Source organism: Salmo trutta, chromosome 4 (genome assembly GCF_901001165.1).
Source record: "Salmo trutta chromosome 4, fSalTru1.1, whole genome shotgun sequence".
Classification (NCBI taxonomy): domain Eukaryota; kingdom Metazoa; phylum Chordata; class Actinopteri; order Salmoniformes; family Salmonidae; genus Salmo; species Salmo trutta.
Window position 1 is genome coordinate 8,394,437 of NC_042960.1, and position 23,858 is coordinate 8,418,294.

The following is a 23,858-nucleotide window of genomic DNA, read 5'->3' on the forward strand; positions in this document are numbered from 1 at the left end:
AAATAACATGCTTAGTTTTACCTTCATTAAGTAACAATTTCGGTTCAACAAAGGATTTCTGCAGAGCAATGGTGAAACCTACAGCGTGGTGCTAGCAACACCTGGGTTGTGGGTTTGATTCCCGCATGGTCCACATAGAATGATGGCATGTCTGTAAGCGACTCTCAAATAACCTTGTTTGTCCTGTTTTTAAACAGAGGGTGGTAGTCCAGAGTCTCGTAGCCAAGCCATCCACTGCCTGGTCCACAAGCTGCCTGAGAAGAACCGCCTGGTCCTGGGGCTACTGATGAAACACCTGGCTACGTGAGTTAGCAGCCTTACACTCGTCCTCTTTCTCCACTGTCCTTGTTCCATTCCTCCCCCCCATCTTTCTCTCTTCTGTCTCTCTCCCCTCCCATCAATCTTTCCTTTCTCACATCTTCTGTTCCGACTAAGTGCAGGCAGAACTCCCTCCCCACCTCTCTTAAAACAGCCCACCACCGTCCACAATAGTAGTCAGAAGCTTGAACTGCTTCACCAGTTCTCTATGCCTGTAATGAAATGGACTGCTCCCTCCATTTCCCACCCGCTCCTCTGGGTTTACCACTCTCTCCAAACTGGACCATTAGCTGTTACACAACTCGCCCTTTCAGAGATTAGATAGGATCTGAGATTTCAAAATAATCTTTGCTAACATTACAAGGTTTTACCTCAGCAACTCGCTTCTTATTTTTTACGACAAACTAAATAGTAGCAAATTGAAGATAAGTACATAATCCTCATTCCCTGAGGCAATCAAAGTCTGGAGGATCTTATTTCTTAGAAAACCTGCCCCAGGTTTACTCATAGTAGAAGTAAAAAGGCATTTAAGTGCAGCAATTGAATTTGGATTATCCAGCATGAAATTCTTCTGACTGGAGTTTTTTAAATTTTAAAATTGGCTGTGTGTGTGTGGGGGGGGGGTGTGACTGTATGTGTGTTAGCTTGTCCTGCAGGGAGAGAGGCAAAGCTGAAATTTCACACTGTTGTCTCAAATGGTTTGAGAGATGTGATAAAGGAAGGTTGTCACTAGGTGACATATTTAGGTCTGCAAAGGCTCTCTTTAATGCATTTCAACTATCACTCTGCTGAATGACAATTTGTCATTTTATACATTAAGGAGTGTCTTTACTGGTCTAATATGACTGATTTTAATTTGTCTTAAGTTTAGACTTTTTTCACTTGATTTGTTGTAACTCAAAAGGATTGATTTGAGGTTTCTGTTTTAAAAAACAAAACATGCAGCAACACCTCATGGCACAATGCCTCTCCTGCATTTGACCTACTTGTTGTGTGTATGTACGGATGTATGTGAAACTGATAGATGTGCACACACGCACTACATTTTGTTTTTAAATGCATGTAAATTGTAGTCTTGTCTGTCTTTTTCGTTGTGTGCAGGAACCCAGTAAGACTATCTTTGGCAAATGGCTTAAGGCTAATGGGAATCCAAAAGAATCTAATCTCTGCAGTTTTTGGCAACTCTTCAGAGTCATTCTAAAGTCAAGTGAAAATTCCTCCCCTAGAAAAAAACCAACCCAATTTAGCGCTCACTTACTGTGAATCGGCTGAAAGGCAACTGGAAAAGTTTAGAGTTTGAAGTGAGGAAAAGTTTAGGAGAGAAGGTCAATGTTCAAGATCAATCTATGGAGTGGTGATGAACTGGGTAATGATGTCAGTCAGAACTCTAGTTAACACCTATGAGGCCAAGCTAGAGATGCTGTTCAAGACACCTCTGACATAACAAGGTGGTAGCAACACCTTCCTTCCTTGGCAAACTGTCAGACAGATGTTAGTAAGCTGCCAGACGTGGAGTAATCAGATCTTCAAAGCAAATTTTCTAGCTGAATTCTTTATAGTATACAGGCCTTCTAAAGTGTATGTATCCCCCTATGTAAAACATTTTTAACGTCAGGAACAAGCACACTAAATCAATTGTCTATGAATTCATGAATTGTTATCCTCCCTGGTCTCCCCATGCAGTGTGGCGGCCCACAGTAAGTTGAACCTGATGACGGTGGCCAACCTGGGTGTGGTGTTTGGTCCCACCCTGATGAGGCCCCAGGAGGATACTGTGGCTGCCATCATGGACCTCAAGTTCCAGAACATTGTGGTGGAGATCCTCATCGAGCAACACGAGAAGGTAACCGCTGGATTCTTCTCTTGAACTAAACAGACGTCCGAACGCAGTCCTGAGCAGTGGTGTAAAAATACTTAAGTAGTTTGTATCTGTACTTTACTATTTTATATTTTTGACAACTTTTACTTCACTACATTCCTTAAGAAAATAATATACTTTTTACTCCATACATTTTCCCTGACACCCAAAAGTACTTGTTAATTTTGAAAGCTTTGGACAGAAATGGTCCAATTCATGTACTTATCAAGAGAACATCTTTAGGTCATCCATACTGCCTCTGATCTGGCAGACTCACTAAACACGTTTCATTTGTAAGTTATGTCTGTTGGAGTATGCTCCTGGCTATCCATAATTTGAAGAAGAAAATTAAAAAAATGATGCCGTCTGGTTTGCTTAATATAAGGAATTTGAATACTTAAGTTACTTTTGATACTTAAGTATATTTTAGCAATTACATTTACTTTTGATACTTAAGTATATTTAAAACCAAATACTTTTACTGAAGTATTTTACTTTGGGACTTTCACTTTTACTTGAGTCATTTTATTAGGGTATCATTACTTTTACTCAAGTATGACAATTGGGTACTTTTTCCTCCACTGCTCCTGAGCTTGTCCCCCTGACCACAGTAACATCTATAGACCAATCCTCTAATATTGTTCCTCAAAGCTGCAAGGAGGAAAGCTTGTCTAAAACCCACCGCTAAACGCACTGCTGAGACTTTTCTCCGGTGCTGGCAATGGGATTTTGAGGACATTGCTCTGAGTAACATGTTAGGCAATATATAAGCATATTCTCGTTTGTGATATTCTTCATTTTATGACTACAGTAAAACTTATTGAAATCCCTGTTTTGTCTTGGGCTAGGGCTCTAAGAAATGAAACTGTAAAGTAGCTTATTGATAAGAAGCATAAAAACTATTTAATCTATGTGTTTTACATAATGTAGAGTTGATCACTTTGAGCTGACTACAGTACCTGGCTGACATCATTCCATCTGCCCAGCGGTTGACTTACAAAGCAGGGATTCTCACTTTTCCCCTTTTTGTGCTTCAAAACGATATCCAGTATGTCATGGTACTCTTGATGACATCTACAAGGGTACATGCAAGGTCCTTTGCCTAACCTACAGAACTGTGATCTGCTTTTAATGTAAATAATCATCTGCCTACATCTATAGAGGGGCTCAATTCCCAGAGCCAAAACAGAAAGGGTTGAGATTAGTATGTGATCTGTGCTAAATATTCTGGCCAGCTATAAGATGCCAAGAGTACCCCTAAACTCTGAAACATGAATTGACCATGGATTGCATGTTAATTTTGAGCTCCTATTTCTAATAGTCCAATAGAAAGCGCTCAACCATCAAGCAATTAAAGTTTTGGTGAGGAGACACTTCCATATAAATAATGTTCTAGAACTTCACCATACACACCACAAGGTGATGGAAGACTTGGTGTCAGAGCCAGAATGTAATACCATTGGAAGCTTTAAGAAAAGTAAAGTGCTGAGCTGCGAGACGAGAGGTGAGGGAGTTTTGCAGACAGACATTAGCTTTCCTCTCAGGCCCAGTGCCTGCCTCCCCTTCTCTCTCCCTCCCCCTCTCTCCTTCTTGCCAGACTGTTGATACCCCCAGATGCTAGCAGACAGTGTTTTACATTCACATCCATCTGCAGAGATGGGAGGAGGAGAGATTGCTGAAACTCTGCTGCTCTCAACCATATCCGATTTCTCTCACTGTATCGTCCTTTTTCTTTCTCAACTTTCTTTTACTTCCTTTTTCTCTCGCTCTCTCTCCCCTCCCTCTCTGCCTAATTTCTTTCAACTCCACATTTGAAGTTAGTCTGTATGTAAACAAGCTGTACAGTGAGCCTCCTCCAGTCCAGGCCTACTGCCCGTCAGAGTGGGTCAGCAGCTCCTAGCCACCTCTGGCTCCTGTTCATTAGGCACTAAACGGAGCTAAAACCGAGAGTTTGTCCAATGAAAACGGTCATTTTTGTTTTCTATTGCGAAATGTTTTCTGTTGGGTGCTCTAATAAACACGATGCTGCTTTCAGCAGATTCCTTATTCCCTAGACTGGATTTGGTCTTAGTGTTTCGGGGGCTAAGTTTATATTAACCCTGATGTAAGTTGCAAAGGAAGATCTAATGTGTTTTCCTAGTGCGCAATAAGTGAGTAAAGAGCATCTCGACTGTCCCTAGAGTTACCCATGCTGCTGGCCTAAAGTGCTTTGCTATCTGACTTGCGTCAGAAAGATGTGAGCTCTTCAAAACACACATTTTACTAGGGTCAAATGAGGACATGCCTCTGCTCAATATGCTCCAGCTTTGCTTTGAGGGAGTAGTTGAATTTTGATTATGCGCACACAGTATCCCCCGCCACTCACACACACGCTTACTCTTCTTGTTTCAGATCTTTGGAGATGTCCCAGGCGCGTCTTCCCCAGGGCTCTCTGCCCCCACCAGGCAGTCCAAGAAACTGTCTGTTCGACAGAACCGACCCCTTGCCGTCTATAACCCAAAGACAGTGGACCTGCAGACAGGTAAGAGACAGAGCCCTGACGTTACATCCTTAGCCAGGCTTGCTGAAAGGTTGGGTTGGAATGAGGGACTCCTACTCTCATGACAAGTATTTGACTGAACGATGCCAGTAAAGATTCCCGTACTATATGAAGCTAGTGTTGCGCCTTTGTAAAGCTACACAATAGCTTTATAGATCATCACTAATATAAAGGGGACAGCTGTACCACTACTGTACCAGGCCTCTCCTCCCACACTGCTCTACCAGGAGAACCTGGTGATTTAGCCTGGTGACTTGACCTGCTGCCCTACTGTAAACTGACTCCCCTCCCTTCATTCATATTGCTCCAGGCTTTTACCATTAGGGTTTTTTTAATATCTGGGATGAAAAATATGTAATCCTCTCTTTAACCATATTGTCTTCTGAGTCTGGATGTTTTTAAAGTGAGATGTTTAACTACCTGGCGGAGAATGTTTAATTTGTAAATGTATGTGTGGGCAAATATACCCAGTAGATATGGACGACTACGTTGAAGGCTGCGGCCGCACCTAGATTTTGTATCCATGGAAAAATGATGAGCCAAGGGCTTTTTTCTATGAGGCTGATAATGGTTGAAGGACAACGGAGAGAACTGAGGGCATCCATAGATTTGTCTATCATTTTTACATATGCAACTCGTGTGTTAAAAGATGAAATTAGTTAAACATTTTGACGCTCTACAATGGACATTGAGGAAGATATGTTTCTCATCCATTTTCACCCGTCTTTGTGTGGCCGTAGCTTCAGCCCCTTGAAAGGGAAGTGTGTTAACACATTTGCAATGGGGAAACTGTCCAACAGGTATTGGATTTCTGAGGACACTGCAGTTTGGAGTGCCAGGAATATCATATTTTCCTGGATCAAATCATTCACGATCAAGTTTTATACCGTACTCTATTTTCTCTCTGTGATGGAAATCTTACATTTTGCCAAAACTCAGGTGAAGCGGAACAAATACTTTAACGATATGTTGACACGTTATTAAAAGATATGACTGCCAGGGTTTGGAAGAAAATCCGGTCTCATTTGCAGGACAATGAACCAGGTGCTTTGATATTTTTCTGGGCCAGTTCAATCCTGTGTTTAGCTTTTAGCATTAGCCACGGTTGTATTCGTTAGTCATCAATGGAAGACTACTTGAACATGTCCAATATGAAACGCTTGTTTTAACTTTCTGCATAAAAAAAGTTTTGCTACAGTAGCTAGGTTTCCAATTGGCGACAGATTTTCATGCGAATATTGTCAAATCTGTGTAAAACGATATGCACATTTTCCCACCCGATGTTTCTATCAAACTGACTCATTGTGCAGAAAGGGCTGTGCGTGGATGACGTAGTGCACATTTAAAGAAATTTGTACCAAATTAAAAAATAAATAAAAAAGTTTCCATTTAATTTTTTAACTCTACTGATGGTTTTGTCAAACTGTTACGTTATATAGCAAATGTTCCTATTCTGGTTTTATGTACACTCTAGCCAACAGCTCACAGTGCAGATAGGCTACCTAAAAGAGATTATGGTTAAGAACAAGACATTTTTTATTTGTCGAACAGCATTGATCATCATGTCAGCAGATTGAAAAGAGCATCATTAAAACTTATCATCACAGTGCACTTTCACCACCCTGTGAAGTTCATCGTACCTTATTTCATCTGTAGCCTAAAACTGCATGCTTTCCTGTGTCAATGTATCATCGTTTGACTCTGAAGTTTACTGTGATATGATAGTTATTATATCAATATTTGCGCATAAAGGCAATTCTACCTCCCATTCTTGCGTAATTCATTTTACAGACACAAAGATACCACCATGTTGAATGAACAAATTGTCTGCTAGCATTTATACAATAGTACCAGCATTTCCTGTTTCCATTATCCACATTATGGCACAGGCATTGTGTACAAAGCAGATTTTACAGGTAGTGTCTGGTTTTGACTATTTGCTTCTATTTGGTCTGTGTTTTCTAGTAAAAGTAATGAAGTAATTCTGAATGGCTCATTTGGATCGTGTAAACATGGAAAATGTGTTGTTGACTGCAATATCCTCTTGATAGATGCTTCTTAACTCTATACAGCTGAAGGTAGTGAACTTATTTTAATAATGGTTGAAGAAAACGGGTTTAACTGATTCCAGAGGCTCTAAAACCGACAGGCATCCATCTTGTGCTCAGTGCAACCAACAAAGCAACAGTTGCCTTTTCTCCGACAGCGAAACGGCTTCTTGTAGTTTCGATACAATTGAGGCTAGATGTCAATAATCATTATATGTATGTATGTATGTATGTATGCATATATACATATATGTATGGCTTTTTCATATAATCAGTGTCATCTGGTCTACAAGACCTATTGTATACGGGCCGAAAAGTTACAGTATTTTTATGAATGGCCCTTATGATCATGATTGTCTTCGACAGAATCTGCAAATACTTTCTCCCACAGTGCAGCACAGCACTGTCAGCCATTAGCTTTTAGTAGAGTCCAGGGGGACTCTGCCTGAACGTCACTCATTTCATATAGACTCCCAGAATCCAGAATTGCTGCCCTGTTGCTTTGATCGGTCTGGTGGGAAAGGAAACTACACTTCCAAATTTAAACAAGCAACTTCCTTTTAACTTTTCATTGCTGCTTAGGATCGTCTGTCCTTCAGTTTTCAAAACAGGAACTAAGAGTTGTACTGGACAGTGAACTTGGCCTTCTAGCGTCCCTTAGTCATGTTGATCTCCTGGTCGTCCACTGCCCCATTATTCAGCTGCTGTCACAGGGTCATCCACAGAGCCGCGTTTAGCTTTGCTCCCCTAAATAAAGGACAAAGATGTTCTCGTCCAGCAATTTACTCTCAACGACTAACAGCCTTACTTCTCCTCTCAGTGTCACCGACATCACCTGATGTCGGTTCCAACTCGGATGAGGCGTCGCTAGGCAGCAACGAGTCGGTGTCGTCCCAGTCGACTGCCTCGGGGACGCCTCCGGAGAAGGCCAACCATGCTCCCCTTCTCGCCAGCCTCACCACAGGAGACAGCCCAGGGTAAGTGGGTCTACATGGAGAAATGCCTGCGGTTAACCTCAGCATCAGTCTTTTCAGATATTCTGGCAACTTCAGTTGCAAGACATGTATCCTGATTGGCGGTGTCACTATAGGATCAGCCATCATTACATCTCTCCATGGCTAAAGAGAAGGCTACTATTTTACCCTAACCTCTTTACAATGCTGTATCTTATGCAGCTTACCAACACTCTTGAAATAGTCATTCATTCTTAATCACTCTAGCTAAACTTCTTCTGCTTACCTAACTTTCCCCCGAGTCTCCCCCCCCCCCACATTAAGATCTGTAGCCGTCTGGCTTCACCCTCTCAAACGCAGTCTGGAAGAGCTGACGTGTTGCAGTGGGATTGAATGTTTTCTCTACTCACACCACTTAGTCACTGACAGGGACATTTTGGTGTTGCTGGCTCCATTCATACAGAAAACCTTTATCTCTTTAATTGAAACTCTATCTCTCTCTGAGAAACTCTTTGAAATGAATATATCGCTAGTGTCATAACCTGCCCAAGAAAATATGCATTTAATTCGTTTTTTAATGTGGCACAGAAAGTAAATTGATGCCCACTTCCTCTGTCTACCCCTTCCCAGTCTCCACGAACATATGCATCTCTCACTTTCCTTGCTTTCTCACTCCTCGCTCTCCTCGTGCCCGCTCGCTCCTCCCCCTCTGCCCTCCCCCTCTGCCTTCCTCTCTATCCAATCCTTCTCTGAAGTCCTTGGTTTCTATTAGTTGTCTCCAGCCCACAGCTTGCCTTGAATGCTGATGCGAGAGCTAATAATAATATTGGGTTAGACTGCAGATGTTGGGCTGCTCTTTGTCTCTGCAGTGTCTCATGTCTGCAGATTCACCTTGTGAAAAACTTTGTTTCTCTGACTCCCTCTATACCCCTCGCCCACGTTCCCTCCCTCTCTCTGAGATGCTCAGAGTGCAATGAGTTCTTCTCACAAGACACACGAGCTGTAAAACAACAAAATTAGCACATACTTAACTGAGGAGAAAAATATGATTTCTCTTTGGTTTTCAACGTGTGTCTCTCTCTCGCTCTCTCTCTCTCGCTCTCTCTCTCTGTGTGTCTCTCTCGCTCTCTCTGTGTGTGTCGCACCTCTAGCCTTGGCTCCAAATCGCCATGGTAGACAGACGGAGCTACAGTGGGTTACATAACAAGACTCGTTTTTTCCATGTTTTCCCACTTCGTGGCTTCGCCTCTCCTCCAGTGGAACGGAAGAAGTGACCGGGAGGGGGTCGTGAATATTGCCATTATTTGTTTGGGAGACAGGTGGCGGTGCGTCAGCCGTGTAAATCGTATTGACTTTGGGAGATATTCTAGTTCACTCTTATAGCTCAGCTCTGACCGTTATGAAGACTGCCGTGTGTGTGCGAGAGCATGGCAGGGAGCACCTTTCTGGCAAAGGCCACGGCACCGTCACTCTCCACCACAAAAGGCGTGGGAGGTGGAATGAGTGTGTACAGTAGGTAGCCTGTTTTCAGATCAGTTTGTGCTGCCTTGGCCATTGCTGTTTAGCTTGACAGTGGCATTGATCATAGGAGTTGCCAAAACAGCACAAACAGATCTGGGACCAGGCTAGAATAACTCGACTTAACCAGCCTCAACACTGTAATGTGAAGTCACTGATGTGGTGCTTACTGCTCAATACCTGGAGTCTGTTAAGCTTTTACCAGGAAAAAATGACATATTATACACACGTTCAACTACAACTCTACATCAGACACTATTTTCTATAGAGTGATGATTTATCATCTCTGCCAACTTCAGTGTCTTATCTCAGCCCCCCCCCCCCCCCCCCCCCAAATTCACTATCTGGATCTTCCCGTGGCAGTCATTTCCAGACCTGGAGAGTGAGACTAATTCTGCCTCTTCTCCTCTTCCTCCCCCATCCCTCTCTCTTGGCAGACAGCTGTGGATCATAGAACAGGGTTTCCTGCCCACCTAGATTGAAGGTAGACTTGTTTGTTGGTGCTTACCAGCTCAAATCAAGTTTGTCACATACATGTTTAGCAGATGTTATTGTGGGTGTAGCGAAATGCTTGTGCTTCTAGCTCCGACAGTGCAGTAATATCGAACAGTTTCACAACATATACACATCTAAGTAAGGAATAGATTAAGCATATATACATATGTCACAGCGGCAGCATTGGACTAAGAGTGATATAGAATACAGTTTATACATATGAGACCCTGCCCACCACTCCTCCAGTAATCAGGGATGTGGAAAGTCTCTTAGCCCAGAAAGAGGAGCAGTAGAAAGTCCCCCCCCCCCCCCCCTCCCTCCGTCTGTCCCCCATTGGCAGACCCTACCTGGCCTGGAGGCTGTGGGGTGGAATTCCTTTCCTGCCATACAGTAATGGGAACCAGCACCAGTGCACCTCTTTTGTACAGTGACTGCCCCCATATCCACACGATTATAAAACTAGTGGGAGCTGAACTTGTGACCGGAGGAATGCTAGTGTCTGATCCCAGGTATCATCTCCTGTTGTGCCCTTGGGCAAGGCACTTAACGCCTAAGCTGCTCTTGATCCAGGGGCACTGCTCTGTGGCTTACCCTGTGCTTCTCAACGTGCGTGTTTATTTGTGGGGGGTTTAGATGGTCAGTTGGACGAATTTCAGTTTTTCACCAAATGGACACAGCCTAGTTATTCTATTATACTATAGGTTTATTTTTAAGTTTGCTTCCACTGAAAATCAAACTTCAGACATACACCGTACAAAACATTAGGAACACCTTCCTAATATTGAGTTGGGGGCATGAACTCTACAAGGTGTCAAGTGTTCCACAGGGATGCTGGCCCATGTTGACTCCAATGCTTCCCACAGTTGTCAAGTTGGCTGGATGTCTTTTGGGTGGTGGGTCATTATTGATACACACGGGAAACTGTTGAGCATGAAAAAGTAGCGTTGCAGTTCTAGGCACATACTACCATACCCTGTTCGGGTCCCCCTCGGGACATTTGTGCAAACATTGGCTAATGCGAGGTTGTAACTTTTTTTTTTTTTTTTTTTTTCCCCAGGATGTAGACATATCTGATAAGGGCAGAAAGCTGCACTGTCCAGTTTACAGTAGCTATTACAGTGGAAGAATACCATGCTATTGTTTGAGGAGAGTGCACAGTTATGAACTTAAAGTTATTAATAAGCCATTTGGGCAGTCTTGATACAACATTTTGAAGATTGATCCAATGAACCATTGCATTTGTCTAAAACTTTGCGCATTGCTGCCATCTAGTGGCCACATTTTTGCCTGGGCTGAAATAATACATTATGGCCTTTCTCTTGCATTTCAAAGATGATGGTACAAAAAACGCATGTTCGTTTTTTACCAGATCTAATGTGTTATATTCTCCTACATTCATTTCACATTTCCACAACCTTCAAATTGTGTCCTTTCAAATGGTATCAAGAATATGCATATCCTTGCTACAGGCAGTTAGATTTGGATATGTCATTTTTAGGTAAATCTTTAACTTGTCTCTTCCCCTTCTAGTGGTTTTAACCAGTTGCTTCAATAAGTGATAATAGTGTTTACCTGGTCAGTCTGTCATGGAAAGAGCAGGTATTCGTAATGTTTAAGTTGTGTATGTAATCATATTTCAATAGGAAACACATTTTGTAGATTAAAAACAACAAAAACCAACCGATGTGTAATTCGAGGCTCTGTGATATTCTGTTTAACCAGACACCAAATGTTTTTTCTCCTGTCTGGCTTAGTTGTAATTTGTTTTTGGATAAATCCATTTTCCACTCTGTTCATTTGATGGGTTTCTAGGGCAACCATGTTGAAATCATTGAATACTTTCCCAACCATTTATCCTGTAATCATTTCGGTATCTATTTACTTGACAGGTTTTTACCAGATCTTCATAATTGCTATTTCATTAATAGCCTTCGCTTGTTTAGTAAAGTCACGACTTTTATGACTGAATATTTGAGTGTCTGATTTGAATCTGTTTGTTTTTGCGTGTGGTGAGAAGTCAATGAGCATACACACTAACATGCAGTTTTGAGTTTGCCTGTTTTAGTGCCTGTATACTGTGTTCGTGCGCACACATCCACTCTGCCCCCTTTCCCCCTTCATCCCCCTACCTTAGCAGTAAAGAGTGCATCTCAGCACCTACCCTCAGGTGGGTAAAGTGACAGTGCTCCTGTTCTGCTGTTGGCCCAGGCAGAGCGCCAGGCAGACAGTGTGCTGTGTGGACTGAGGTTAATGAGTGGATTTGCTGCACTGCAGCGCTCCGTCCCCCCCCATGCTGATGTGGAGCAGCTGAGATACCAGTGGCCCCTCTACACACACACACACACACACACACACACACACACACACATCAAATGTATTTATATAGCCCTTCTTACATCAGCTGATATCTCAAAGTGCTGTACAGAAACCCAGCCTAAAACCCCAAACAGCAAGCAATGCAGGTGTAGAAGCACAGTGGCTAGGAAAAACTCCATAGAAAGGCCAAAACCTAGAGGAACCAGGCTATGAGGGGTGGCCAGTCCTCTTCTGGCTGTGCCGGGTGGAGATTATAACAGAACATGGCCAAGATGTTCAAATGTTCATAAATGACCAGTATGGTCAAATAATAATCACAGTAGTTGTTGAGGGTGCAACAAGTCAGCTCCTCAGGAGTAAATGTCAGTTGGCTTTTCATAGCCGATCATTGAGAGTATCTCTACCGCTCCTGCTGTCTCTAGAGTTGAAAACAGCAGGTCTGGGACAGGTAGCACGTCCGGTGAACAGGTCAGGGTTCCATAGCCGCAGGCAGAACAGTTGGAACTGGAGCAGCAGCACGGCCAGGTGGACTGGGGACAGCAAGGAGTCATCATGCCAGGTAGTCCTGAGGCATGGTCCTAGGGCTCAGGTCCTCCGAGAGAGAGAATTAGAGAGAGCATACTTAAATTCACACAGGATACCGGATGAGACAGGAGAAATACTCCAGATATAACAGACTGACCCTAGCCCCCCGACACAAACTACTGCAGCATAAATACTGGATGCTGAGACAGGAGGGGTCAGGAGACACTGTGGCCCCATCCGATGATAAAAGAGCGCAGACACACACTCTGCCCACACATACACACACTGTCTGCAGAGCTATAAATCACCCACACCATCCGGCATCCACTGCACTGACTGAACCTGACTAGAACCTGATGGAGGGAGAGCTTGGAGAGAGGAGGGGGGGACAGATAGATGGAGGACAGAGGCCATGTCTACACTTGAGAGTTAATGCAGTTTTCGTATTCTGATCGTGGAATTCCGAACACGTCATGCATCTACACCTACATTTTAAATGTGGCCACAGTGTGTCCGGAGTCCCTTTCCCCGCTATATTAAAATGCCAGTATGCATTCTACAAACCTTGGAATAGGCAAAATATGATAAAACAACAACTTGACGGCAGTAGCTAACTAGCAAGCAAAGCTAAATGGATAGCAAACGGGTTAGACTAACTCTAGCCAAACAAAACTATTTTTTTCAAAATGGAAGCTAGCTGGCTAGCATTTGAGTCCAGCAAACTCTCACGCTAGGAACGTATTTCCTCCAACTTTATAATGAAAGGGTGACTGTCCCAAAACACAAGTTTTCTGGAGACTTGTGGTAGGAGTGCTGATGACGTCACCCACTGTATGCGCTTCGGTGGCCTGACTGCATCCAGACTGAGGAGAAATCCACACACAATGCAGCCCTGACCACCTCCTGAAGTGGTCAGATAGATCTGAACACAGACAACAGACTTTTGTGCATCTAGACCTGTCTTCAATGCGGTCTTCGTATTCTGATAGCAGAAGTCATGGCCAGAGAGAGGTGGGGACTGTACCCTCATTCCCATCCCACCTGTAACCCCTGCCCTCCCAAGCTGCTCCCTCTAATTGTATTTTAGTGTCTCTATGGGAGCAGCGGCTAGAAGCAATTTACTCATTACGCTGTATTAGCATGGGCCCCGGGCAGGGAAGGAGGGCGGCTTGACGCTGGCTGTCCCTCCCAGCCCCACTGTGCCCTGGCTGGCCCTGCGCCGTCTCTGGAGGTTAAAGTAGGGCGAGACTTGACGCAGAGAGCATAAAAGAGCGCAGACACACTCTCTGCCCCCTCCGTCCTCCTACTTTAGCAGTAAAGGGCGTATGGCACAAGACGACATCTTTACTAGTAATGGTTAATAGGATTGGTATAGCTGTTTTTAGAGTGAATGGTCATGTCTATAGGGTGTCTCTTATATTCATTTAGTGAACAGATGTTATGGGCTGTGACCTCCCCAGGTAGTTTATAGAGGACAGTTGAATTAGTGGGGAAGTGGAGGCTTTACTGTTAAGGGAATTGTTTTCCCTTCCAGTTACACTGTGTTCAGGCTAAAGGACCTCTAGTAATGGTTTTCTAGAACATTCTCTAACTTTCTAAGTTGGTGATACTGGTTGTTTTTGTTTTTTTCTTTTGTCTGTCCTGAGAACAGTGGAAGTTGTTCCTGGGGGAAAAGACAATTTATGGCTCTAAAGAAGAATGGGTCAATCGCATGTACTTTGTTCTTTTTATACTATTGGACTAATCCATATGTCAAATATCAGTAAAATAAGTGGTTAAAATGTAGGACATTGATTTTCTAAAATATTCAAACAATGCTTCATAATAAAGTGAGGACAGTTGTGAACTTCCCCAGATTTGAATAATTATGCACCTGCTCTCAATGTTTTATTCATAGGGGGTTGTGCTGCTCATCTCTCTGTGTGTCTCTCTTTGTGTTCCTCCGTGAATGTGTTCTTCTGTCTAAATTTGCTCTCCCCAGCATTCTACAATCAGCATGTTAAAGGTTGTTGAATTGTCCTGAGATGGTGTGGTAGTCAAACAGGGAGGGGGGGGGGGGGGGGTCAAGGGTATTATCAAAGAAACAGCCAGTGTTTTCAGCCCCAATATGAGCCTGCTTTTTTTTTTATTTTTTTTATCTGATGAATTGTCCCCCCCAAAAAATCTAAAGTGATGACCCTTGATTCTGTTTCCTGCTGTTCTTCACAAAGGGTCAATGTATTTGCTTTTGTTTTGTTCTTTCCTTTCAGAAACAACCCACAGATTTTTTGTTGTTGTCCTTTTTAAAATGATCTCACATAAATAAACTTGTGTAGCATTTTGTAAATGTGCCCTTCACTACAGAATTGTTTTTACAAAAACTGTACAAACAAAGGTAATTAGAACAAAACCTGTGAGTTTCTGTAAGCCTTGCCAAGGCTGTGTAGATTCTGGAGGTGGAATATTAATTGGCTGTGTGCGAAAGCAGCTAGCTGTTATGTGTGGCGCTCTTCCCAGCCTCTACTCTCTGCCACACACTGTCCTCTGCTGAAATCCCCTCTGGCTTTCCCCCCACAGCTCAAGGGCACTAGCCATTAAAACCTCACTCTACCTCTCACTCTGACAATTGCTAATGATTTCAGTGTAAATTATAGCAGTTGTTTTGAGATGGCTGTGTACTTCTTTTTTTTCTTTTATGTTGGTGACTACAGGGAATTAAGTATGTTTAACTTAAACAACTTGAAATATGCGTTTTGAGAAGGGAATTCCCTTTTCATCTTAACAATGGCGGTCACCTAGACCTTCTCGCTGCAGTAAAATACAGATGGGAGTACATTAACCATTCAGTTAAATATGCTGCAACAATCTGAGTTCATAGGCTTCACACAGGCCAGGGAAAAGACTAAGACACTACTGGGTGGATGCAGTGGTCACTGAAAATTGTGTTGGCAGACCACTGTCTGGTGTCATTGGGATGCTACTGTAGGTATTTGGTATCTGGTTATAATGTTTGTTTGACCCTCTGTTTGACTGCAGGGCCTGCATCGCTGTAGCAGCCTCGTGGCTCAACTCTGGAGCCCTGACCAAAGCCAGTTCTGATGGGGACAAGACAGTGGACGGGTAAGCACGCACACAGGTATTTGAATGGACTCTGTGGGAACTCTGTAGACTCGTAGCCCATAACTGTTATCCATAGCGGGCTACCTACAAGACAAAATTATTAATTCAAGCTTTCAAATTATGCTGAGGAAATTGCACATGGCCAAGTCATTATGGGCAATCCATTATGTTATTTAATATATATCTCCAGATGCAGTCCCGTAAGAATACCCTCTATTCAAAAGAACAAATCCCAAAGTGCAGGTGAAGATTGTTGCAGTGACAACTCGGCATCCACAAAAGTTTTTCAGTTTGAATAGATATTATGTTTTGGTCTCCAACGTTGTTGTTGTTGCAGCAGAGTGTAGGTATATGAAATATTTATCAGGGTATGAGGTATTGAAGGCTGAGTTTTCTACATAGTTCTCAACTGGCAGCAGGCATTACTATTTGCATTGGGGGCAAAACAGAAACCTTGCCAAATAAACACGTTGTTTTGTCAAGGCCAGAAAAGCATCTTCTCTAACCTTTGCAGGGCTATGCATGCATATAGTTTCTTAGACAACCCTTTTACCTCACGTTCACTTTAAGAATGTAGCGTCAAAGTGTCTAGGTCTGTAACCACTACGGGTAGAATTTTGCATAACTGCCAGGAAAGGAACTCTCAGGAATTCCATTCGGCTGTTCTGTTTGTGTAGAAACCTGCTTTAGAATTGCCCCGCTCGAATTATCTCAGAACCATAATGGTTGTCTATCGCTGTGGCCTGACGCATGTCTGCTGTCTGAGATGCATCCACGCTGACCCAGTGTCTCTGAGAGGGGGATGGTGGTGTGTGGACTCGCTCGCCAGGTTCAGATAGTGGCCAGACAACAGTCCTCTTGGTTCGCGCCAGCCCTTGAGATACCTGTAGTCCTTTTGCTCATTTTCTCCCTGCTGTTTCGGTACTGATCACCTAGCCCAGATTGAACTGTGGAGTAATCCTCTGATCTCCCTCCCTCTTCCAAAGCCACACAAGCTCACTGATTGTCGTCATTTTTCAGTGTCACCGGTGGCGGCGGCAAGAGAGCTATGGCGGTGTACCCGTGCGAGGCCGAGCACGAATCTGAGTTATCCTTCCAGGTCGGAGCAATATTCAGCGCCGGTAAGTGTTATCGCTCCAACAGTGGCTCACTCCGAAATCTCAAAGAACCGCCGGGCATATTGGATTCCGTGAGGGAACCGGTAACAGGACAGCCCAATCTGATCTTGAATCAGACGGATGGAGGGGAGAGAGGAGGGGTAGAGAGTGTCTCTCCAGTTCCATCTGAAAGGGGACTTGACAGAGCTCTAGTCAGTCAAGGGAAATGGACTTGGTACACGAGTCTTTACAACAAGAGGATATATAATTATGTCCTTGATAAGATACAATGCGTCTGTGGCTGGGTATTACAAGCCAATTATCATTGAGGGCTTACTCAAGTATGCATGTGAGCTGGGCATCCTGAAGATGCAAGACACTTACCTAGCTACCCATCCTTAAGCCTCTTGCCAAACTGTTTCTTCTCCACGATTAGTCTGGATTTGCCCTATGATTTCTAGAATGCGAACACATTCTGATTGTTCCCAGAAACCGGGGTTGAGCCAGCCTCCATGATGACTTTATCAACTTTGATTTGTTAGAGATGATTGAATCGCTGATTTAATTTGTACAACTCCCCTCAACGACTTCTAGGATGTCAGATTGACTGAATGCATGTAGCAATTTAATAGAGCAGAGGAATTAAATTCAGGGTGAGTTGTCAGGCAAGTGAGACTCTACTAATCAAATATTATCTGGTATGGGGTTATTTTCCAGTTAAACTCAACTGAGGTGTTTGAGATTTTAACTCAGACGGGAAATATCAAATGTATGCCCTCGAGCCAAGAATATTTGAAAAATATGATCCACTGTCTCGTATTGAGAATCCAACAATCTCAAAGCCCCACACTGTCAATTGGCAGCGCATGGGTCGACAAATGAAAGAACCCTTGTCAAAAGAAGTGTTACAGTATGAGGGCAAATATGGCCAATCTCTTGACTAGAGACCTATATTGGCTTGCGCATACCTAACCAAACATGGTCGAAACAACATATTTTATCAATAATAGTTTTAATAATGGCACGGCTCGATTTAATATCATCTTGGGTTTTCCCATCTCATAAGAAATCATATCACATGACATAATATACACCACAAGCAAGAGAACCAAATATCACGTAGTATAAACATTTTAGAGAGATGGGTTAGAAAATACTGAAGTTGTGCATCAACATATCTCAGCCCATTTCACTTTAGTCAAATATACAGAGTTTGGGTAGGAATCCATTGACGCTGTGTTTTGCTGCCAATTTACCTCCTAACTATCTCATTCAGTCTGAAGATGGTCCGGCACAATGGAAAGACCAACTTAAATGTTGAAACATTTTGCAATGCAGAACTAAAATAAATAATTCTGATTGGAGAAGTCCCTCCCTGTATGTCTGTTTTAATCCATTTAGTGCCTAATTAACATGTCCCTGTTCTCTGAAAAGCTTCTGTGCCAAATATGTTTTATACAGCCTACAATGATACCCTCTTGAGTTATTCTCCCAGCAAATGGGGTACATTAGCTGAACGGACAAAATGAGGATGACATGGCACGGGGACATTGCCCATCACTTTGTATTTGTATTTGCTGAGTATTTCCAGAGCACAGAAACAATTTCAGTGTTTGCAGAGATGATGGTTGTTTTTATACTCTATCTATGCCAACTATAAAATGTCAACTATATAAAGCTCTGAGTAAAACTTTCTCTCACTGACACAGCCATCTGTGTTTTCTAACACTGATGAAATGCAGTGTGTTTACTCCCATCTCACCCTGTCCCCTGGTACCTTCTGTTCCCATCTGCAGTGGCACCTTCCAGGGAACCTGGCTGGCTGGAAGGAGAGCTGGAGGGGAAGAAAGGCCTCATCCCTGAAAACTATGTGGAGATGCTGTAGTCCAGAACCTTAGACCTCTTAGCCTGTATACTTTCAGTGGAAGACTAGCCTTGTCCCAGAGCTGTTTGTACTGTATACTTTTATATGGTCATAGTCATTACCAAAACATTGTTGGGAAGAATGCACAAACAGATCTTGGACCAGGCTAGTGGAAGAGGGATCTCGTCATCCCTGACAATCTCCATCTAGATGCTGTATGCCAAACCCAAGGGTTGCCTGGCCTGCCACCATCTATGGCTGTATCTCGCCCAACAGTCACCTTATACATGGTATCCATGAAGTCGATGTTGACACACTCCTATTCTCAAATTCATACTTTTTCTTATTCCTTCAAATCTCACGTTCCCTGCCCGGCGACTACTATGCGTTCATCAACACGTTCATTAATTTTAATGCAGAATAATAATTATTCCCCAGCAATGATGTACAATCCATTATCTTGGAAATAGTAAAGAAAGTAACATTTTTAAGGTGCCTTACAACACCGAGACAGAGTTGACATGTATTTACTGAACGGGTATGTTTGGAAAATGCTAAAGAGTTGTGTTCCGTGAAGAATGTCTGGAATACTCTTCAAGAGGTGCTTTGGTATATTGTGATTTATTTAATTGGCACATTGATTGCATATTTTATATATTTTTTTAAACCACAATATTAGCTCTTTTTTTTTTTTTTTTTTTTTTTTCCAAAGTATGGTATCCACCGTTGTGACTGATTGTACACTGACATGCCGTAGAGGCAGTCATATTGGAATGGGTCTCCTTCGATCAAACCATAGAAATATAATTACTAGAACGGTTCTTGTATTTCTATGGTTCAGATACTCTTCCTCTGCATACTTGTTGACCTAGACATTCAATGATGTCCGAACTTAGACTAGTTATCGGGTTGTTTCCACTTCAAAAAGCACTAGGAGGATTTCGATACCCACCATCTCAGATTGTGCTGAAATTGTTTCTGTAGTTACAAACAGATAAGATTAGCATTCCTGAAACATTATTTTGTTGAAATGTAATTTGATCTCTAAGAATTTAAGCTAATTGATCGCACCCAAATTGGCCATTTAAAATAATAGGATTTAAATAATCTTCAATAAATATAGTAACATTTGACCATAATTCTTCCTACCAATGAGTAAGACATGAGGAATCCAATAGCCACCCACATACCCCTCACACTCCTCCTCAATTGCACCCCACAACCAGTATACAGTATCAGTTTTCTGTCTAGCAAGTAGTATGGAGCTGCGGCTTGGAGTATTGCTTCTTCATCCTATGTAATGTATTTCCTGTGAATCTGGTGTTTGTTCCCCCCCGTTCAGAGATTAGCCATTTGAAGTCGCTGGCATTACCATAAATTAGTGAGTACCAGGTTTTGCCTACTATATGCCGCTGTTCCTGCTTCTGCCACACCCTTTAATCCATGTTGCTGGTCTCTGTGTTTATTACATGGGTCACACCTTTTGTGACCCATGTACTAAACATGGGTCACAAAATTGCCATGCAATTTACTTTGCAATTTTGGGTAGAAAAACCAATAGCTTTTGCTCATGATGAAACTAAATTGTGGCCATCCTCATAATTCAAGCCAGTCCATGAAAGCAATTCAGGTTGTCCTTCTCTTAGGCTTAATCTGTGTTCAGGAAACAGCCCCTCTGTGTGGTTTATTCCCTTTAAAAAAGGTCTGGGTTAGTTTGACCATTCCTGGTGAATAAACAAACCATTAGGCTACAGCAGTTCTAATGGTTTCAATGTTATGCTCTTCAATGGGAAAAGTCCCAAACACACACTGTATAGTATCTTGCAATGGTGTTGGGTTTAATGGTACAAGTTGCTAATCACACAACATATATTTTCAAATAATTGTATTAAACATATGACTGCCATGCAATAGTTTATCATTTTGTTAGGCTTTTTGTCACATTTTAGTCACTAGCCCATTTCTTCAGAGTTTTGGGCTTGTAGGAAAAGTTTTCATGAGAATTGCACCTTAGGTGGTGTTGCCCACTCAGAGCTGCCATTTGTTGGGTTGAATCATTAGGCTGCTAAGACAGAGAAACTGAATTGCTTTCATGGAGGACTGTCTTGACTTGAGGATTCCCACACAATTTATTTTCATCATAAGCAAAAGCTATTGGTTTTCTACCCAAAGTTGCAAAGAAAATGTTGTGATCTGTTTAATAAACACGAGACCAGCAACATTTACAAAGGGGTGTGTCAGTAGGAACGGCAACATCAAGTTGACAACCTGGTACTTTCAGACTAATATTTGGTAAATAATACAAGTGATTTCAAATGGAAACACCTGATTCAGAGGGAATACATTACATAGAATGAAGAAGCAATACTCCAAGCCGCAGCTCCGTACTACTTGTTAGACAGAACTGATGCTGTATACTGACCATTGGTGTGTGGGGGGGGGGGGGGGGGTCCTTCAGTGGCTTTTGCTCATTTTATTGGATTCCTCATGTCTTGCTCAATGATAGGATAACCTTCGGTCCAAATAAGATGTTGGGTACTATATTTATTGATTATTATGTGTATCCTGTAAATTAGAAGGCCAATTTGGGTGCAATCAATTAGCTTAATTTCTCAGAGGTCAAGAAAATGATGTCGCAGGAATGCTAATCTTATGTTTCAAAATACAGAAATGGCTTGCTGAAATGGCATGAGTATCTAAAGTTCTAATCAATTCTTTAGGTGTGACAATGTTCAACTCAATGCAGCAATGATGTATGGGAATGTGCAAAACAAAGTGGGGTTTTATAGATCCATATTTGACGTTGTTCAAAATCTTTCTGAACAGAGTTTACGAAAATTAGATGACGTTCACATCTAATTTTTATTCTGTGCCAAATTGACTGACGACAATATTTTATTATTATTATTATTACCACGATCACAAATGCAGTATTTTCCAAATTGTATTGTCTATGGCTGTGTATATAGTTATTTTAAAAGGCCACACAAAATGCCAAGTATATTCTATTCTAAAGCCCTCTTTTTTTTTTTTTAGTGGTCAACAGAATTAAAGTTTTTAGTGGTTTCATTTGGAGTGGTTTTTACAATTGTAAGTGTACTAAACCCATCACAATACTTTTATTCTATTGCTGTTCAACAAAGCCGGTTTCATTTTTCTAAGAGCTTTTGTTCTCTCATTTTGCATTGCAATTGCAGTAATTTAAGACAGTGATTCATGACATTTCTAAAGGTCGTGGCATCCATTTCAATTTTGTAACATTGGATGTCCTCTTGATCAATGTTAAATAAATAAAGACATTTTTATTCTTTACCCCATTATGTATTCGTCTGATAACGGTAGAGTAGATGGACACTGCACACTGAAATGGTCCTCCCAAAATATTTGATATAAAAAAGTAAAATGGCAACTCTACTGAATCGTTTCAATGAAGTTTGTTGGACTGTCAGGACTTTCTGTGGAAGAGCAATGGAATAGAATATATCAAAGGTTATCATTTTGGGGGCCCAAAAATACTGCAGTTTTTACTGAATCAACCTCTACCTGCTTGTTCTAGCGGTACAAATTAACAGTATCTGTTTAAAGTACATTGAAATCATTTGAAGTCTTACTGAATGTTTCCTTTCTACTTATTGAGTCATAGGGTATTCAGTAGACATTTCTCTATAGACACTGCAGAGATTTTTCATCACTGATTCAGTCTGCTACAGCCCCGCTGTCTACAGTCGAGTTGGTCTTCCACTTTATAATGGAGGCCTACTTAAGTTTGCATTATACATTAGGATAGACCGACTGAAAGCTCTAGTCCCAGTCTATTGCAGCTGTACGACTACAGTATTTTCCAAAGGATCATAGGCTGTATCAACAGGCCACGTGATGTCTATCAAACCTCATCTCCCTCCACCTCAATCCTCCACTTACGTGAAAATCCTTGGGATTTCATCTGGCGTAATTAATGTACAAACTGCTTCCAGCGGGCCACTGGGGTGTGATGCAGTGTTAGATAATAATTATCATGCGTTGTTGGCCTAAAAGTCTTGAGTTCAAAACAACAGGGAACTCTGAAATCTGACTTCAGTGCATTCAAGACAGCTTGGAACATGATGGGAGGGGGGGGACTAGCTCCGACTGGGAAACATTGTTTTGACTGGTCAGCCAAGTCGGAAATTTGGGCCTCTTTCTTGAGCTCCGACCTGAAGATCACTGACGTCATGACTTTACCGTGTTTTTTTTTTTATTCCCCCCCCCCCCCCCCCCCCCCCAAGAGTTCCCAGTTGTCTTGAAAGCACCATAAGACATCCACTCTTACGTAGTCTGTACTGGAGAGCAGGGCATGCCGACTAGCTGGGTCGGCTGTTTAGGCTAAAAATAAATACAGGGTGGTCTGTGTCCAGGGGGAGGGTGGTGGGGGTGAAGTAATGGTGAAGGAGTCATGGCTCGACGTGCCCTCGACATGACGACGGCAAAAGAGGAGGCTGTGACAGCAGTGGTTACATAATCAAACGAGGCTGAGCTAATGAGATGGTCAAATTATTCTCACTATCAGATTGCCTCGATTGTGTCTCTCTCTGCCTGTCTCTCCCTCTGTCTTTACTATATCTGTCTCACTTTACTTTGCTCTTTTTCTCTTTACGTCTCATCTCTTTTTTTCTGTGTCCATCTTACATGGAACCCAAACCGGCTGCGTGCGTGCGCCATCGTGCATACATTTATTTTGTCCCCCTCCACCAAACGCGATCATGACACGCAGGTTAAAATGTAAAAAACTCTGAACCAAAGACATTAATTTGGGGACAGGTCGAAAAGCATTAAACATGTATGGCAATTTAGCTAGTTAGCTTGCACTTGCTAGCTAATATGTCCTATTTAGTTAGCTTGCTGTTGCTAGCTAATTTGTCCTGGGATATAAACATTGTTATTTTACCTGAAATGCACAAGGTCCTCTACTCTGACAATTAATCCACACATAAAACGGCCAACCGAATCGTTTCTAGTCCTCTCCCCCTTCCAGGCTTTTTCATCTTTGAATTTATATGGTGATCCATCTAAACTTTCATAGTATTACCACGACGACTGGCGAAACAGTTTGTCTTTCAATCACCCACGTGGGTATTACCAATGAGGTGGCACGTGGGTACCTGCTTCTATAAACCAATGAGATGGGAGAGGCAGGATTTTCTGCGTCAGAAATAGAAGGGAGTTCTATTTTAGCCCTTGGCATCGCAGAC

General features: G+C 42.3%; 1 protein-coding gene across 1 annotated transcript in view; it reads left to right on the plus strand.

The window, feature by feature from the left end:
* arhgap10 (Rho GTPase activating protein 10) overlaps nt 1-20,809 on the plus strand; it is a 60,591-nt gene extending 39,782 nt beyond the window's left edge. Inside the window, exons 17-23 of the mRNA XM_029749727.1 lie at nt 198-303; nt 2,002-2,161; nt 4,568-4,697; nt 7,584-7,740; nt 15,586-15,669; nt 16,690-16,790; nt 18,563-20,809. Coding sequence (XP_029605587.1) covers nt 198-303; nt 2,002-2,161; nt 4,568-4,697; nt 7,584-7,740; nt 15,586-15,669; nt 16,690-16,790; nt 18,563-18,651 — 827 coding nt within the window. The 3' untranslated portion in view covers nt 18,652-20,809. The remainder of the gene's footprint in view (nt 1-197; nt 304-2,001; nt 2,162-4,567; nt 4,698-7,583; nt 7,741-15,585; nt 15,670-16,689; nt 16,791-18,562) is intronic.
* The last annotated feature ends 3,049 nt before the right edge of the window (nt 20,810-23,858 follow it).